This window comes from Miscanthus floridulus, chromosome 8, assembly GCF_019320115.1.
Source record: "Miscanthus floridulus cultivar M001 chromosome 8, ASM1932011v1, whole genome shotgun sequence".
In the NCBI taxonomy this organism is placed as follows: Eukaryota; Viridiplantae; Streptophyta; class Magnoliopsida; order Poales; family Poaceae; genus Miscanthus; species Miscanthus floridulus.
The window spans coordinates 100,469,934-100,489,601 of record NC_089587.1 but is presented as its reverse complement, the minus strand read 5'-3'; the positions used below and the strand labels follow the sequence as shown (position 1 = coordinate 100,489,601).

At 42.0% G+C, this 19,668-nt stretch overlaps 1 protein-coding gene and 1 pseudogene across 2 annotated transcripts; both read left to right on the top strand.

Annotated features, from left to right (window-relative positions):
* Positions 1-6,903: 6,903 nt before the first annotated feature.
* LOC136473096 (uncharacterized) lies at positions 6,904-10,183 on the top strand (annotated as a pseudogene).
* A 1,790-nt stretch (positions 10,184-11,973) lies between these two features.
* On the top strand, positions 11,974-18,207 carry LOC136477078 (mediator of RNA polymerase II transcription subunit 15a-like). Of its 2 annotated transcripts, none has more exons than XM_066475094.1 (5): positions 11,974-12,213; positions 13,337-13,448; positions 13,744-13,858; positions 17,695-17,808; positions 17,923-18,207. In XM_066475094.1, exons 1-5 carry the CDS (start codon positions 12,059-12,061, stop codon positions 17,946-17,948), a joined length of 522 nt encoding a protein of 173 aa, XP_066331191.1. In that variant the 5' UTR covers positions 11,974-12,058; the 3' UTR covers positions 17,949-18,207. The 2 variants fall into 2 exon arrangements, with proteins under 2 accessions (XP_066331191.1, XP_066331192.1); XM_066475095.1 differs by having other exon boundaries at positions 11,977-12,213; positions 17,698-17,808.
* The last annotated feature ends 1,461 nt before the right edge of the window (positions 18,208-19,668 follow it).

Sequence of the window (19,668 nt, the reverse complement as noted above, 5' to 3'; positions counted from 1 at the left end):
ATATCCTTTTACACTTGGTAAATATGCTTGGACAAGCAACATGGATTTAATTGAATTTGAATTCATATCTTTGTGAAAGGGTTGTCATCAATTACCAAAAAGGGAGGAGATTGAAAGCTCTAGTTTGGTTTTGATGAATTAATGAAACCCTAAGTGCTAACCTAGTTTATCAAGTGATCATGAGATAGGTAGCACATTCCAAGTGGTGAAGCAAATGAAGATCATGACATGTTGATGGTGATGTCATGGTGATGATCAAGTGCTTGCACTTGAAAAGAAGAAAGAGAAAAATAAAAGGCTCAAGGAAAATGTATAAATGGTAGGAGCTATTTTGTTTTGGTGATCAAGACACTTAGAGAGTGTGATCATACTTAGTTTCGATAGCTGTACTATTAAAAGGGGTGAAACTCGTATCGAAATACGGTTATCAAAGTGCCACTAGATGCTCTAACTCATTGCATATGCATTTAGGATCTAGTGGAGTGCTAACACCCTTGAAAATGTTTGTGAAAATATGCTAACACAAGTGCACAAGGTGATACACTTGGTGATTGGCACATTTGAGCAAGGGTTAGGAACTTCACCGGCAGAGTGTCTGCTCGTGGAGTGCGGATAGTCCAACAGTGCTACCGGTGCCCTATACAGAAAAGATGGAGGTCATCATAAGTGACTAAAGGCTAGTCTCGGAAGGACCAGCGCGTCTGGTTTGTAGAAGCAACGAAGACACTAGCATCGGTCTCTGACCGGATGCTAGGTCACTTTGTGACCTGACGCTGGAAGGTTGCGTCCGGTCCTACTGACGTGGCAGCACACAGAGGAGACACAGAGTGATTGGACGCTGGGTGAGTTTGGCTGAGCATGACCGAACACGTCCGGTCATGATTTCTTGCTTCGAGGTGCATACTGGAAATGATCGGACAATGAGGTCCAGCGTCCGGTCACATCGTAGCAGCGCATCTAGTCATCTCTTGACCATTGGGATCGGGCGCTCAGTATTCGAAGAGAGGGACACGTGGCGTGCATCGTACGACTGGACACTGGGGTCCTATGTTCGGTCAATATGACCAGAGCGTCTGGACATCCCATGTTGTGCCAAGTGAAGGGGTACAACGGCTCTATTTCATGGGGGCTTCTATTTAAGCCCCATGGCTAGCTCAAGCTCACTCTCTTGGCCATTTGCATTGACATAGCAACCTTGTGAGCTTAGCCAAAGCCCTTCCACTCATCTCCATCATTGATTCATTATCTTAGTGAGATTGGGAGAGAATCCAAGTGTATTGCTTGAGTGTTTGTATCTAGAGGCACTTGGTGTTCGTGTTTCGCTATGGGATTCACTTGTTACTCTTGGTGGTTGTTGCCACCTAGATGGCTTGGAGCAACAAGGATCGTCGAGCGGAGGGTGGTGATTGTCTCTGGCTCCGATCATGGTGATTGTGAGGGGTTCTTGACCTTTCCCTGACGGAGAGCTAAAAGGTACTCTAGTAAATTGTTCGTGGCTTGTGTGATCCTTATCTTGTGTTGGTTGTGCGGCACCCTACTGAGGGTTTGGCGTGTGATGCCAATTAGCGCGTGAACCTCCAAGTGAGTGAATCGCCCCAACAAGGACTAGCTTGCCAGCAAGTGAACCTCAGTAAAAAATCATTGTGTTATCATTTGATTTCGAGGTGATTGGTCTTCATTGGTATTTATTCTTGTGATTGATTGGCTCATTCCTTGACACAGTGGTATAACCATCTTGCTCACTCTCTACATTACCACAAACTAGTTATCAAGCTCTTTAGTGTAGCTAGTTGTGAGAGCTTGTTAGTTTGGTTAGTGTGGCTCTTTAGTTAGCCTTTGAGAGCACACTAACTTAGTGTAGTGACATAGTTATTATGTGGATAGAAACTACATAAACTAGAATTGTGGTAGGTGGCTTGCATTTTTAGTAGGCTAGCGCAACACTCGCTTCGCCTCATAATTATCTAACCGGTTTGTTAAGTGTTGTTATAGAAATTTTTAATAGGCTATTCACCCCCCTCTAGCCATTAGGACCTTTCAACCGTGTGCAAAGCCACCATTCTTTTCCTCTTCCTAATTAGTAGCTTGGGCTTTGCAGCGCAATTCCCTGCATCTATGGGTGGCATAGGTAGTCAGCTATGCACCCTGTTTTCCTCAAGCCTGTCCGATCACTACCAACCGGCAATTTGGTGTTTTGCTCCTCGCTGGCCGTGGGCACTACCGAATCAGTAGGTTGGGAGGTAAGGCTTGTAGGAGTGGTAGCAATTCGATTGCTCGTAACCCTGAGCTCACCTTGACTCCCTCCATTCGGTGCTCACGCTACTTTGGCCAGGGTGCTTGTCAACGGAGGGTGGACGCATCGGTGCCACACTCGGAGCGCCACCGCGCAGTGTGGGCGCACATGGCCAGACCGTTGTAGCGCTCCCCTACTTCAACCGTCAGTAGGGCGTACACCATGGTGAGCTACTGATGCTTCTTAGCCATCTCTACCTTCTGTGAGGGTGTAGGCTCGCCGAAATAGTCATGCTGTCACCGTGGATAGCCGCTCACCGCTGCAACCCGCGATAGTGCGCCTTCGAGTCCCTAAGCGCCACCCATCCTTGTGCATTTAGCTAAAGATAGTGGTTGGCCCCTTCCATCATAGTACGCCTAGGTTGCTCGGCGTAACCACCTTATGTCGTCGGCTGCTGCGCTGGCATGCGCGAGGATTCCAGGGATCTCCCTGTGGTAAAGGTGAAAACATCTGAGGGTTTGGTTGCAAGATTACTGATGATAGGAATAGTGCACATAAAAGTCAAGTTATTATCTAAAAGCATGGGGGCTTTTCTGCAAAGTAGCGGGCGCCCCCAGCCTTGGGTAGTGCTGGGCCACCGCGATGTGCACGCAGCCGCGCCACGCTGGGCTGCCAGGCCTGAGGGGGTTGCCGCCAACCTTTTTCTTTTTCTAATACATTTTTAATTTAGTTTCTAAGGTAAACTTGTAAATTCAGTAAAAAAATTTGTGTAGTTAACCAAAAATTGTGAAACCAATTTTGTTAGGTTTATAAAATCATGATCTATCTGCTAGTATATTTTGTTCACATAGTTTTGTAATATTTTTAGGAGTTATCTAATTAATTTGAGATGCTTAATATTGTAAGGTATAAACTTATAGGAATTTTTGTGATAAATTGGTGATAGTGTTGGCTCTGAAACTTTCACAGTAAATTTCTAACATTATGAGGCGCTCACTGTAATTTTTGTAGCTCCATAGTAATTAGTTTGCTAAGGTAGCTAAATGGACCCTTGTTCAAAAATATATGTTTAATCAATAAAATGTCAAAACACCTTGGGATTTTAGAACTAAAACATTTTTCCGAAGCAAAGCCTTACTTGACGACGTGGATACATAGACCAGTACGTCAGTCATTAAAGCTAGCTCGTTAGCTTGTGGAGTGTAATCATATATTTAAGAGTTGCGATTACCGTTGATTAATTGCGTGTCTGCGTTGCATCCACGTTTATCATAATAGGAACAATGATGGATCAGGGAGTCGACTGAAGTAGCGGAAAAGATGGTGCCTTGATGATCATGTCACTATGATGGAATGCTAACTTTTGGTTATATCTTACCCAGGCAAGCCCCAGTGCATAACCCATATTATTCTGCACTTTATATTTATGCCTGTGCATTAAGTTTTAAGGAGTTGAATGAAAACCCACTTGCATATATATATTCTTATCCTATGACTCCTAGTATGTCAGGATCATGTAAATTACTATGCTATAGGGCCCAGTAGAAGTCAAGTGATTACCTGTCACTCACGAGAGATAGGAAATATATTATTATTGTTATTATATTACTATCACCTGAAATATATATGAATGATAATTGGAGACCGGACGGAATGGTACTTAGATTTAGACTTGGTTAGGCATTCGAGCGAGGCTCGGATTGCACTTGTTCTGCCTGTGTTGATTGAGGACCGTCCGTTGTTGTGGATGGTAGTCAGATCATAAACTTATTATCCTGGGCACATACTTGCTTATGGGAGTGGAAAGGATCGTTACACTCTTGTCATGGGTTCCGACTCTTTCTAGACCGACTGATTGGATATGGGGAAAGATGGAGGTCTAAGCACCATACTAAGATCAGGTCTTAAGTGTGGGGGCTTAGAGTCTAAGTTTGGACGTGGACCTAGACCCCTTGATAGGAGTGGAGCAGGTTGGTCTTGTTTGTGCCTGGGGTACAAGCGAGGCATATGTTTTGGGGTACCCAGCTATGATACATTGGTTCATGAATCGCCGTTTTTGTGAGACGGTACGACTTGGCTATAGTCTAGCACCATAGTAAGAACTAGAATATGAAAGATGGTAAAATAGTTCTGATTGCTTACCACCTACTTGAAAGTAGCATATGTGCTTACATAGAATGGTTAATTAATGAACTAATGATGACTGCAATAAAATTGAATATAAGGACGCACGTTTAGTAATGCTTCCGCAGATACAATAACCCATAAGCCAAATAAGCCTTGCATATCCTTGGAGTCTTTTATTTTTTCTCCTATCGGGTAAGTCTTGCTGAGTACAATCGAGTACTTAGGATTTTATTCCCCCTATTGCAGGTGATCGGAGGATATTTAGAGCTGACTCTTATGTGTGGAAACCTCCTGATGGGCTCAGAGAGGATTCCTTTCACACTACGCCCGTAGTATTTATTTATAACCTTTACTAAAGGTTTTTATAAGAAAAGATATAAAATATGTTGGCATCACTTGTATATAAATGTCCACTACGTTAATGCTTCACCATGTCATTAAATTAATCTTTGCTTCCTCTATAACTGTAATAACATTGTTATATTCCGCTGTTATAATCAATTGAGATAATATTATGTTACTATAATAAAGTGATGTAAGAAGTGACTTAAGAATGTTGTAAGCTTTATTCTCTTATTTATGACCCTAATGAAAAATGTGGATTTTGGGTTCTCCCTTAGGGTGTGCTCGATGGAATTGCATAGTTTAGTGTCCTCTCTTGAGTACTTAGTGTCTAATGGAAGACAGGTACTCCTGGGAGGCATTAGATTAGGTGGTTCTGCCACAACGATGAATGCTTTCATATCCATGTTAATGCTTCATGGGCATTTTCCTTTCACAATCTTGTGTAAAAGTGGTGTCTAAACTTGATTGCAGACCATCATCATCCAGTTCTATAAACCTTGCTAGCTATTTTATTTTCACATGACATTGGTTGATTTATAAGCTTTGCAATGCACTTTATTTTTCTTATGTGCTATAAAGAGTTAATAGCCTTAGGATAAGCATGGTGTTTTGATCTTCATTAATAAGTCTTTATGGCATAGAGAAATTCAATAACCTAGTTGTAAACATGGCATTTAGAACTAGGTGCAAACATTGTCTTTGCTTATATGCCTTCCTCTCATATGCATATACACCTTGCACTCACGTGCACCCATTAGGTTTTTATCTTTCTTTTAACTAGGATTTGTTTCACTGAAATTTGGCTTATGCTGCTGCTTATGCTGATTTGTTGTGAGAGAAAAACAATTTGTTCCTTCGCTGAAAAGTATTGCTAAAGAACAGGGCATAGGCTAACTATGCCACAAGTTGAGAATCTTAGGATGTGTTGTTGGTTTGTTGGCGATTGTTTCTATTCCCAATTGTCACCCTAGGGTAGTATGTCGCTTGGTGGCTTCCTTAGCATCATGGACATAGGCAAGTCTTAGTGGCGAGCTAAACCACGAGATAAACACCCTGTCTCTTGTATTCTTGCTATTTGTGCTGCGCTCTACTTGTTTGTCGGTGATTTCAGGGTTTGCTCCCAATCTACTTGTGCATAAGCTTATGACCTCATTCAAGTGGTGAAATAGGTTCAACACGACTCCAGAAGCATTAGTAATTTACTCGATCTAAGTTTCATTTGGTAGCTTTTGAATTGTGCCTTCGAGGTGCTCTGATACACGACACCACCGTAGTTTTGCTCGACGCGTAAAAGTGCAGTAGTGCCGCACCTGTTACTGACCGCGGCGAAGGAGTTTTGTTTTAACAGGCCTAGTCACCCCGCATGCTAGATCCTTTTCAACAGTGAATCTAAAAATATCAGTATTGTGTTATGAACCATATATTTTTTGAACCGGTGGTCAAAGATACAAATATCTAATTTAGGACAAAGCTAATACGACATGTAAAAATAATTAGAGAAAATAGATATAGATAGGTATAGATATAGATAATATAGATGATGAAATGGGCTAATATTGGGGCCCATGAGCCTTGACTTGCTCACTTTTATTATTGCCGAGACGCCCACAGAAAGGGAGAAGATGGCGCATCCAGCATCCTGAATCCTTTTTTGGCGAAATAGCCATTTGGGCCCCTGAACTTTCGCGCAAGGCTCAAATTGGCCCCTGAACTATCAAAACATCCACTTTAGCCCTTAATCTTCTGATTTACAACTCAATCTCGTCCATTCTGCATGACTGCTAGACATGTGGACAGCTGCACATGGAAAATGTCTAACCTGTCCCTCCCTAATTCCTTTACCTAGCATGGATGGTCACGGCATTTTCCTATCTGTCTCTTTTCCTTCCTCTCGGCCTCGCCCTGTCTCTCTTTTCTCCATGGCGGCTACACAAGTAGGTTAGGGTTTTGGCTTGGGGAGGACAGTAATGGGCGCACCCTTTTCTTGGTGGAGGTGCACCCCTTCTCTTGGTGGACGCACGCCCATCGACCTTGGGCAGGCGGACTCTAGCTCATCTATAGCCACGAGGTAGGAAGAGGAGTGGAATTGCTGCAACAGGTGAGATGAAGTGGCACTTCACTAATTTTGCGATTGGATTTGATTTCCTTGTAGAATGTTTGAATTTGACCATATAGTTGATCTGTAGGGCTGCAAAACAATGTCTGAATTTGAGGTACTGGAAGTTTGATTTCATTTTAATGGGACTTTGTTCTTGATGGGTTAAAGATGTTGTATTGCAATGGGGATTATGGAGTGTCTCACATAGAGAAGGACAAGATATCTATCCCAGAACTTGAAGGACACCTGTTGGATCACACAACTTTTCCTAGATCTGTTAGAATGCATTGGTTGCCATATGGTGCTGAATTGAATAGTGGAATGAGGTTACTTGTAGATGACAAGTCATGTTTGGACATGATTAATGAGTTGGGAACTGCTAGAGCTATAGATATATACATTGACTCATTTGACATGGGTGGGAATGAAGAATCTAGAACATAGTATGAAGATGAGGAAGTATTTGCCCTATTTCGAGATGAAAATATCATGCCATTAGATCATGTAGAACCTGTTGCTGAGGATCAAACTATCAAAAATAGGGACAAATTTGTTCAGGGTGGTAACATGCTATTGTTGGAAGGTCCAACTCATGGTCAGGATGGTCTGAATGTAGAAGAAGAAGAAGAAGATTCAGAATCAGAGAGTGGCTGTGATGCTACAGGTTTCACAACTGATGAATATGATGAAGTTAGGGAGATAAGAGCCAACTATAAAGACTTTATGTCAGAAGTAAAGAAGAGAGAAGATATTCCAATGGACAACCCAATTGAGGTTGATGGCATACAAGGTGGAGATATTCCATTAGACAATAATAATCAGGTCTTAGAAGGTGGAGATGGTGTTGAATACTTTGATTCAAATGGTGATGCATCATATGATGAGGACAGTGATGGTGCCTTTACAAGAAGGAAGTGCAGGTTCCCAATATTTGACAGTTCTGTTGATACTCCACAGTTTGTAGTTGACATGTGCTTTAGAGGAAAGGATCAATTAAAGGATGCTATAGAGAGGTATGCACTAAAGATGAAGATAAATATCAGATATGTGAAGAATGAGCAGAAAAGGATTAGGGCTTTTTGTAGGTGGAAAGGTTGTCCTTGGCTTATATATGCTTCCCATAACTCAAGATCTGATTGGTTTCAGATTGTAACTTATAATCCCAACCATGCTTGTTGTCCTCAGCTTAAAAATAAAAGGTTATCTACAAGTAGGATATGTGAGAGTACTATCAAGGCTAATCCATCTTGGAAGGCTAGAGCAATGAAGGAGATAGTACAAGAGGACATAGGAGTGGATGTGTCAATCACAATGATTAAGAGAGCAAAGGCACGTGTAATGAAGAAAATAATGGATACTCAGACTGGTGAGTACTCCAAGTTGTTTGACTATGCTCTAGAGTTGCAGTGTAGTAATCCTGGAACTAGTGTGCATGTTGCCCTTGACCTAGAGGAAGAAGACCATGTGTTTCAGAGGTTTTACGTATGTTTTGATGCATGTAGAAGAGGATTCTTAGAAGGATGCAGGAGGATAATTGGGCTTGATGGTTGTTTCCTTAAGGGGCCATTGAAAGGTGAGTTGCTATCAGCTATTGCCAGGGATGCAAATAATCAGATTTATCCAATTGCATGGGCTGTCGTGGAATATGAGAATAAAGACTCATGGAATTGGTTTCTTGGGCATCTTCAGAAAGACATCAACATACCTGTTGGAGCAGCAAGCTAGGTGTTTATAATAGACCAACAGAAGGTAAATTTCTGTCTATCTATGTCAATTTTATGCAGGGGCTGTTTTAATCATTAAAACAAAAGGTTTAAATCATTTGTATCCATTTTATGTAGGGGCTGCTAAGCATAGTATCTACATTGTTTCCATTTGCTGAGCACAGGATGTGTGCACGCCACATCTATGCCAACTGGAGAAAGAAACATAGGCTGCAAGAGTACCAAAAGAGGTTTTGGAAGATTGCAAAGGCACCTAATGAGCAGTTGTTTAAGCATTACAAGAGTAAGCTTGCTGCAAAAAACCCTCGGGGATGGCAGGATTTGGAGAAAACAAATCCTATTCATTGGTCTCGAGCTTGGTTCAGACTTGGATCCAATTGTGAATCAGTTGACAACAACATGAGTGAATCATTCAATAGTTAGATTATAGAATCAAGGTTCAAGCCTATTATTACTATGTTGGAGGACATCAGGATCTAGGTGACTAGAAGAATCCAAGAAAATAGGAGTAATAGTGAGAGGTGGACAATGGCAGTGTGTCCTAACATTATCAGGAAATTCAACAAGATTAGGCATAGGACACAGTTTTATCATGTCTTGTGGAATGGTGAGGCTGGATTTAAAGTGTGAGACAAAAAAAATAGGTTCATAGTAGACCTGAGAAGCAAGACATGCTCATGTAGGTACTAGCAAATCTTTGGGATTCCATGCCAACATGCTTGTGCTGCCCTATTCAAAATGGCACAAGAGCCTAACAATTACATACATGAGTGCTTCTCACTTAAGACATACAAGAAGACATACCAACATGTACTGCAGCTAGTGGAACATGAGTCGGCTTGGCCTGTGTCTCCAAATCCCAAACCATTGCCTCCTAGAGTAAAAAAGATGCCAGGCCGACCAAAGAAAAATAGGAGAAAAGACCCTTCAGAGCCAGTGAAATCTGGAACTAATTCATCAAAAGTTGGCACTAAAATTAGATGTCGTCACTGTGGAATCTATAGTCACAACTCGAGGACATGCTCTGTGAAAATGGTGTTTACTGAATTTACTATTTTCCCTTGCTGCACTATATTCATTCCTTACTCATTTTACTAACTTGGTCCTTACTCATCTTATAACAGCAAGAACAAGCCGGGCCATATAATCCTCCTGCCACCAATGCAAGTCACTCAAGCCCATTGCAAATTGAACCTGCACAGTCGAAGCAAACTAAAGGAAAATCCATAGTGGCATCATCAAGTAAGAGAAGACTGTCCATGCCTGATGGTTCATCATTTATACAGGTTAGTAATAATTCCGACATGTCCATGCTACAACCTAAGTAAATTGTATATTTGCCTAAATTGGCTTTACTGTTTACAGTCTGGCCATAAGAGAAGACTGATATCTTTTGAAGAGAGTGCTCAAGCATCTGCAAAGTCAAGTGCTCAAGCATCGGCGAAGGCATCTGTTGGAGGGAGTGCTTCTGTTGTCATTGGAACCAATGCTGGGATTGTTGGCTCATTTGCAAAGGCAACAATCAATGTAAAAGGTGGACGTGCCTCTGCAAAAATCCATTCGACTTCACTTGGCCATGGATCAGCATTAGGCCAAAGCAGCTCGTCCCAGAAAAAAACAACAGAGCTGGTGAATTCAAAGAATAAGATGATGTAGCTTGCCAATGTAGTTTCAAAGCAGCAATGCTTTGTATCACTTAGTCATAATGTTGTGAACACTTGCATTTGTTATGTCAAAACCATGAGCATGAGACATGTAGTTTCAAAGCAGCAATGCTTTTGTATCACTTAGTCATAATGTCGTGAACACTTGCATTTGTTATATCAAAACCATGAGCATGAGACATGTTAAATTTGTTTTTGCATTCATTTCTCATTGCCTCAAACAGTGGTTACACAATGAGCCATATGCCACAAGCAATTACAATGCTAAAACAAATTAAGATTACAATGCACTCTCGTTGTTCTCTAATAGTACATTTCAGTTCACAAATTTCTTGTTTCGCTCTCTGTCGATCAGCATATATACCATCCCATTGTCCAGCTGAATGTTCGTACAGCTCCCACATGCTGTGCCTCATGGAAACTAGGTCCTGAATCACCCTTTTTGCTCTACCTTCAAAGTGTTCATCGATCCAATACTTGAAATCACAAGGCTGCTCAACTTGTGAGCACGCCAGGAACCTTCTTTCTGTGCCTGGACTAGACCAACAACAACACAAAATTGGGGAGAATCCATGCCGACATGTAAGCCCTGTCCTCACCAGCATGCCCTCTGAATGTTGTTCAAGCAGTGTTTCAAGCTACACCAAATCGACGAATTTTTATCAAAAATCAAATCAATCCCCGATTCAAATCAACCCTAGCCTAAACGCCAACAGCTCTGTACTCACCTCCACTGCGCGCGCAGCTTCATGAGCGCCAGAACTCGATGCTCCAGGAAATGGCGCTACTCCCCTTATTGGTGTCGACCTTCTCCCTCTCCCTCTCCCCTCCCTGGATCCATGCTCCATGGGGATACAGGCACAGCGGTCGCCACCTCCACAATGGAGCGAGCAGATGGGGGAGCGATGGAGCTAGCAGATGGGGGAGACGGGGGAGATGAATCGAATGAAGCAGACGAGGGAGAGGGAACTGGGGACCCGGTGGCCAGTGAGTCTTCCTCTCCGGCGGCGACCGCTGTCCTCCCCAAGCCAAAACCCTAACCTACCTGTGCAGCCGCCATGGAGAAAAGAGAGACAGGGCGAGGCCGAGAGGAAGGAAAACAGACGGACAGGAAAACGCCGTGACCGTCCACGCCAGATAAAGGAATTAGGGAGGGACAGGTTAGACATTTTCCATGTGCAGCTGTCCACGTGTCCAGCAATCATGCTGAATGGACGAGATTGAGTTGTAAATCAGAAGATTAAGGACTAAAGTGGACGTTTTGATAGTTCAGGGGCCAATTTGAGCCTTGCGCGAAAGTTTAGGGGCCCAAATGGCTATTTTGCCTTTTTTTAGATAAATCCAGCATCCTAATTCGCGAGTCGTGACGTGTTGGCTTTCCTCAATTCCTTCTTGGTCGCTCCTTCGCCCCTGTCCCTCGCTACAATCGATTTTGTCGTCGCCGCTACCTCGGTTGCTCCCCTCTTGCTTATCAGTAGGGATGAAAATGGATAGGATATGGACGGATATCACCGATATTACATTTGTTTTCATATTTCTGTCCGGATTCGAATTCGAATACGGATAGTGTCAACTATGTCGGATAGGATACGATTAGATATCGACATCATAAATATATGATTTGAGTATTCGGATATGGATACGGTATCGAATGTTGAATATCCAAACTTAGATACAGACAGATCTCAACCCCTCTAAACGGATTCGATTTCGAATAGGGTAAAAAAAAAAAATATCCGTACCGTTTTCATCCTCGTAGGGGAGCTGGGGAAAGTGCTCCCTCCAGCGTCGCCCAGCAGATCGATCGAAGCCACCAAACAAATCAGAAAGAGCAAGAGAGGCGCCCGAGTCCCTAGGGCGGAAAACCATGGACGGCGCCGCCAACTGGCGCCCCACGCAGGGCGCCGACCCTGCCGCCGTCGCTGCCGCCGGCGGCGTCGACCCTAACGCGGCTGCCCCCGCCGGAAGCGACTGGCGCACCCAGCTTCAGCCCGAGGCGCGCCACAGGATCGTCAATAAGATGTACGTCCTCTCCATCTTCCTTCCCTCCCTCCTCCCCCTAATGGGAATTGTCAAGCAACTGCAATCTTTTCCTTCCGCCGTGGCGGATCCATGTGGCTTCTTTTACGATTCGATCGATTCGATCCGTGTACACCTGCTTCCCTCTTTACTTTATTTAGATTAGATAGACAGTATCATGCTTGCTGGGTAGGGTTTGCTGATGCATCCATGCACTTAGACCTGCTGAACCATGCTTGCACTTGGACCTAACAATTCACACTTGGACCTAACAATTCGTCTACCTCTCTTGTTTGTTTACCCACGAATCACCTACTCGTTTGTTCGTGACATATGATCCATACAGTCGTGTTTGTTCGTGACATATGGATCTATACAGTCGCATTAATGCCATCCAATCCAATACATCATACTTTCTAAGATTATATATCTTTATTTAAACCAAATTTAATCATCAAAATTATCAGCAGAAACTACTTGACTACCTGTTTGCTTGCTATAAGATTAAAAAAAAAATCTTTATAAAGCCATCTTTGCACAATAAACACACATAGAAACATATGCAACTGCATATCGCAACATTTCAGTTTGAGTATGGGTGTAGAATGCGACAACTCATAATGTGATTTTTTTTTTCTTTCCAAACACTTCTCTATCCCCTAGTGGAGGGTAGGCATGGCGTAGCGGTAGGCTGCTGACTTTCTCCAATTTGTCAACCTCCTTGCAAAATAAGAAAGGGTAAAACCATATTCTTCCTAGACCCTCATCTTGTGTAGGACCTTTTAGCATTGGTTATGCGGTATGACCCGAGTCTTTTTCTGCCAACCAATTATTAACTCATGTATATGCCTGCCCATGGAATGTGTCCATTTTACCCTTGCCAGCACTTAAATTTTACCCTAGTTGCCACTTGAATGTGTCCATTTTTACCCTAGTTGTTCGTTCGGTTCAAAAATATGTATGTGCATTAGCGGTCCACAAATTCCATGCCCACTGTTTCCACTAGTGAACTATTATTTTTGTACATGTACTGGGGCTTCTGGTTTACTGGACTAATTAAATGGTAATCAAACACATTTATCAGTGTATCTCTCAATATATCACTTCTTGCATTATATATGTATAGAATGGAGACTCTGAAGAAGCACCTGCCAGTATCAATACCAGAAGGACTGACTGAGCTTCACAAAATTGCCGTGCGATTTGAAGAGAAAATCTATACTGCAGCCACCAACCAGGTACATTTAACCTAACTCTAGTACGCTCCCGTACAGAGTCAGAATGTTTAGTCATGGGGTGGGTCAATGATATGGACATTTGATCTATGACAATCTTAAAGGCTTTTAGGTAAATTTTAGATGCTTATAGATCTTTTTATCATGGTAAAATACATGATGGTGCAATGCTTGGATACTCTGCTAATCATATTTAGGAGGCGTGGTATCAAAATATCATGGGCCCATGCAACTTGCACATGTAAATTGTATTAATGCAAAAACCACAACGTAAATCCTTTTGTTTTGTATCACTCAGACTGATTATTTGCGGAAGATTTCTCTGAAAATGCTGTCCATGGAAAGCCAGACAAAGACCCAACAGAACCCTGGAAATGCTCAAGTGATTCCAAATCAGAACCCTCCTGGTCCAGGTACCATACACATCAAATGCAACATCACACCTTTTTTTGTGCTATCAATGTATTTGCTTCTCAAAAAAAAAAAAAAAGAATGCAGGCAAGATATTCAGGGCATAGTTAAGTTTTCCACATTAAGAGAGTTTACTTCTCACTGGTGGAATGCATGCTTTTTATTTTCACTTGCTTCCTAATATGTTCATATTTGCATCTTACGATTTTTTTGTCGCTTTATTGTTTTAAAGGGCAAATTTGTTATTGCTAAAGTTTATTGGCTATCATAATATAGTGCCTGTTTGGATGCCGTAGTTTTAGAAAAACTATGGTATGAAGTAACTGTAGTTTTATAAGATAAAAGTGTGCAAAACTGTCGTTTACAGAGGTTATCACTGCATCGTCCACTATGTATGTCGAGTTGTAGAATGTTATGAGGCCACGGGGCAGCTGAACTGGCTAAAGAATTTTATGCCCGGGTTAAAAGTGGTCGACGACATTCATAGACCACTCAAGTTGTACTGCTTCAATGAGCTAGCAGTATGTTATGCTCACAACAATAAATCACGTGGTGCTGCCAAACACGTTGACATAAAGTTTCATATTGTGAAAGACAAAGTCCGGGATCATTCTATTAGTCTCGAGCATATAAGTACAAAGAAAATGCTTGCAGATACGCTTACTAAAGGCTTACCGCCCAATGTGTTCATAGAACACTTAGCCGGCATGGGTTTACGGGAAAGCCTATGATCCCTGGACAATAAGGGGCCTAGCTGAGAATCTGTTTCAAAACAGAGAGGTGTATTGTAGCTGTTAATCCATTGGTACTAACTGTTGTGACGAGGCACGCTCTATGCGCTAATCTGTGATGGAATGGGACAAGAGATAAGTATTTTAAGTTTAAGACAAAAGGTGAGATCAAGGAGGAGAATGTTAGGTTGATCTCCGCCGAGTCGGCCCAACGGCCGACTCGGGCCTTAATCCCGTGCCCTGATTGGGGGCGCCCAGACCCACATATGACTGGTGGGTCCCCATCGCGCAGCGCTATATAAAGGAGGTGGGGGCCAGGGCTCGCGACACGAGGTTCACCGACGCCGCCACAACCCCACCTACAACCCTAATCTGATATAGAGAGGGTGCGCTGTGAGCGACGGGAAGCTTCACCGCCGCCCCTGCACCAACCCTGATGTCCACACCGCCGTTGGACGCCACTGCCACCCTTCACCGACACTTCGGGCCACCATGGCTTCCTGCCAAGCCCACCGATGATCGGTAACACCTCCCCTCTCTCATCCTTTCTTCTCTCTCTTTCTCCAGTACATGTTCTAGGTTGCTTTATCCCAAATGCAAGTAAAATCACCCGCTAGATCTACTCTAGTGATCCTAAGAGTCTAACACAAAACTCTCACGAAGAGAAAGATGAAAGTGAGTTCCTATAGAGAGAAATTGCGGGACTAGCAATTAATTAATTAATTTATACGCAAGTATTAGCAGTTTATACTGAACAGTGGGACCGCAGTCGCAGTGGAAGGGCAAGCTCGACTCAACAGCTGCGTCGTCGACGGTCGACACGTAGAGAGAGGTCCACTGCGGCAATCCAACGCCAACGCAGCGCGCACGAGTCAGAGGACAGGACAGTGGACAGGAGTCGTTGGGAGGTGCTGCCCGCAGTTGCCTTGCTGCTTCCTCTTCCTCGTCTCGCCTAGCACGAACAGATCCATCCAATACTCCAATCCAAGCACGCCGATCCAACCACGAAGCACGAAGCCATGGACGCCGGCGATGACTGGCGCGCCCAGCTCCAGCCCGCGGCGCGCGGCAGGATCGTGAACAAGATGTACGCCCACTCCCCTTTCTTCATGCCTCCTTCCTCCTTCCTCGCCACCCTCACACTTTAATTAGACGCATGTCTTGCATTCAGAGTACTGACTCTGAGGAGTATCAGTGCCAGAGGGGCTGGTTGAGCTTCAAAGAATTGCCGTGCGATTTGAAGACAAGGTGTATGCCGCAGCCACTAGCCAGGTACCTTAACCTAACTCTGCTCACTAACTCTGCTTCTACTTTCCGCTTAGCGCTCAGCACTGAGTGGGTGGGTGGGTGCGTCAATCATAGTTTCTACATTCTCGCACAAAAAAAAAAAGGAAAAAAATGCAAACCTAGAAAAAAACATGGAAAACAGCCATCTATGAACAATCTGCTACCAGGATTTTAGGCCAATTTTTACATGCCTGTAGCATTTCCTTTTCTCATCATGTTAGCATAAGTCGATAATATGCATGCTTACTGTGCTAATCACACTAGGGCATGCAGGAGGAAAATATTGACCCTGCACTTAAAAAAAAACTTATCAATGTGAAACTACAACTCCAATCCTTGTTTTTGTATCATTCAGAGTGATTACTTACGGAAGATTTCTCTCAAATTGCTGTCAATGGAGAGTTACGCAAATACACAACAGAACCCTGGTCCAGGTACCATACACAATAAATCCAATATTACACTTTGTGCTATCTATATATTTATTTTTATTTTTTCAATAAAAATAGACCGAAGGGCGGGCCTGGTGCAAGCGGTAGAGTCTTACCGCCTGTGACCGGAAGGTCCCGGGTTCGAGTCGCGGTCTCCTCGCATTGCACAGGCGAGGGTAAGGCTTGCCACTAACACCCTTCCCCAGACCCTGCACAGAGCGGGAGCTCTCTGCACTGGGTACGCCCTTTATAAAAAATAGACTATGAGTAAGATATTTGGGCCACTAGGGGAACGCGAGGGATGCATTTTTCTTTAAAATTTACATGTTATCTAGGTTGTTCCCACCTTTCATAATCTGAGCATCTAACTTCCTTCGATTTTAAAATGGGCTTGTGGGGGCAGTTTTTTTCCTAATCCTAAGAATGATGCCGTGAAATGGCAGTGTTCAGCCCATTCGCTTGGTTGAGGCAATGGGTACCATTCTCAGCCTTGGATGAGACATTGTCTTTTCACAGCTGCCGCCCAAAATTTTCCTCAACACAAGCCTTTGTTCAACTTGAAGCCCTAAATTCCAAATTAATCGATGTGTGAAATTTACAAACGAAATGCCTGTGCATGAAATTCAAGTCATGCTCTGTAGCAAACTAGATCAACTTAGGAGGAATCATAGGTATCCAGATTCTCCTTGATGATGACTCTAGATTAGGTGGGTTAGGTGTGCCTCCATATCATCAATGAACTTTGATAGGCTCAGTTCCTATGTCCAAGTCATGATCTCGTAGGTTTTCGGGAATCTGGATTGGGTGGACACTGAACTGATGAGAAAACATGAGGTTGCTGTGAATGTCCAGTAGAATGACAATTTTATGGACTCTGTGAACAGGTCACATCCGGCAGGGGTAAGTGATCGCCGTGATTCCACTGTCAAAGGGGCATTGGGTACAGGTTGGCTCCAGAGGCGGACCTAGAATTGCAAAGCATTGATGTCACTACCATTGGTGTCATGTCTATGTCAATCGTTGCCTCTTATGTGTACAATAACTTACCATTGATTTTATATAAGCCATTGCTGTCATATGACAACAATACTAACACTCTGAATTCGCCCACATCCCTAACGTCCTGCTCAGGATTCAAAGTAACTTCCTTGCATGCTTAATTATGAAACTCTAGTACTCTGTGTGCCTAATTAAGAAAAATCTTTAAGTTGTTTGTATCTAAATCTTTACCGTTTATTCATTGTCACTGTATCTCTATTGGGATTAATTTGCTGTTGCTAATTTCACAGACTCACAATTAAATGTTATTTGATGGTGTGTAAAGTGATGCACATGAACTGTAAATGGTTATACATAGCAATCAATTTTCATGGTGGATAATGGTGCCAGCAGGTAGTAGCAGCAAAGGGAAGAAGCAAAAGAAGTTGAGATGCCATTTCTGCAAAAAAGGTGGCCATTTTAAGAAGGATTGCTTGAAGAGAAAAATATGGTTTGAAAAAAAAGGTGTATACAATATTTTTCTGCATGCTTGGAAGTTAGAATCTACTCATTATAGGTCCTAGTAATACCTACCCGTTAGATTCTAGTGCTATTACTCATGTGTCAAATGTTATGCAGGAGTTGCTTATGATCCAACCCATTAGCGGACTAAAGCACATGAGAATAAAAATGAAGGCACTGTATTGAAGGGATCAGGACTCGCAGAGTAATCCATGTATATGTCTGTATGTCTGTGATTTGTACTTAAAGAGTGTATGTATGTTTTTCGAATGTAGCAGAAATCTTGTGTTTATGAGAAAGTTGGATGTACTAAGTTTTAAGGTTATGCATGTAGACGAGAGAATACATATACATATTATTGTGGTCCCAGTACTTTAATTGATCAGTTATGCCATTTCAACCTTCATGATGTTTTTTCTAAAGCCATGCTGAACAAGTTACGAAAATAAGTGTGATGCACACAATGATATGCATTCTTTTGGCACAAGAGACTAGGTAATGACATAACAAAATGAAGATTTTGTTGGCGGTCATATATGTGGACTCACATTAAGGGCAAATAAGACCTCACGAATATCGAAGCAACCATCTGCGAGGAGTTAATACAAGGTTCACATAAACTGTAAGGGCATGTACAGTCTACAGACAGCTGCCGTAAGTTTTTGGGATTTATAACACAGACATCTAAATAGACAACTGGTATGACCCACAGACAACTGTTGTCTATTTAGCTATCAATAAGTTATTTAATGCTTGAATATAATCATGATCAATTATAAATATTATTCTTATATAACATTGTGGTGCTAGTTGATACAAAATAGATTATTCATCATTACAAAATAGACTAAACAAAAAGTAAAATGATTATCATTACACCTTTTTTAAACCATCAAATATTTATATTTATATATATATAATGTGAAAGGTGTGTGTTCCCCTAGAAAGGAACCAGATTGCATAAATTAACAAACAAAAGATACGATTTCTGCAACATGCATCCCAGTAGAGCGAGGATCTTAGACAGTGCAAATTGCAAAGAATAAGATACGCTAGTGTATACTTCTAGGATTTTTTTAATCATTTTTTATTTAACGTTTTAATAATAATAGTTTCTAATTTTTTTTTTGTGAATCTAAGTCTTTTGGCTGTCGTGACCGAATAACGTTGTCACGCCACATACAATGGTGTGGCAACATCCGCCATGTTAGACGGCGTTTCCGACGTAGAAAACGCTGTCACGCCACTTCCGCTGGCGTGACAGTACTGTTCTGTCATGCCACCGGGAGTGGCGTGACAAGATAAAATCTTTAAAAAATCATAACTCTTTGATACGACATCGGATGAAGATGAAATTTATATGAAAATTGTAGCTCTCAATGAGATCTACAACTTTGTTTTTTTGTGTTTTTTCATTTGAGAATGTTAAGAAGCTAAAAAAATAATATAAAATTTCAGGAGCATAATAACCGCGTACTAGTACTTGTCGTATTAGAAAAATAATATCATTTTTGTATGTTGTCAAATGAAGATACTTTATGCATGAAAGTTGTAGCTCTCAATGAAATCTACAACTTTATAGTTTTGAGTTTTAATATCTAGAGTCATTATGATGCTCAAAAAAATAATATAAAATTTTAGGAGTATAATAACCACGCACTAGTACTTGTCGTATTAGAAAAATAATTTTTTTTTGTATGTTGTCAAATAAAGATACTTTTTGCACGAAAGTTGTAACCCTCAATAAAATCTATAACTTTATAGGTTTGGGTTTTAATATTTGGAGTTGTTAAGATGCTCAAAAAAATATTACAAAATTTCAGTAGCATAATAATCACGTACTAGTGCCTGTCGCATTAGAAA

Bases quoted from the DNA above. Each gene is read 5' to 3' on its own strand.
- LOC136477078 (XM_066475094.1), top strand. From the start codon at position 12,059: ATGGACGGCGCCGCCAACTGGCGCCCCACGCAGGGCGCCGACCCTGCC. The intron at 12,214-13,336 runs GTACGTCCTCTC...ATATATGTATAG, and splicing joins CACAGGATCGTCAATAAGAT to AATGGAGACTCTGAAGAAGC. The intron at 17,809-17,922 runs GTGTATACAATA...AATGTTATGCAG, and splicing joins AATATGGTTTGAAAAAAAAG to GAGTTGCTTATGATCCAACC.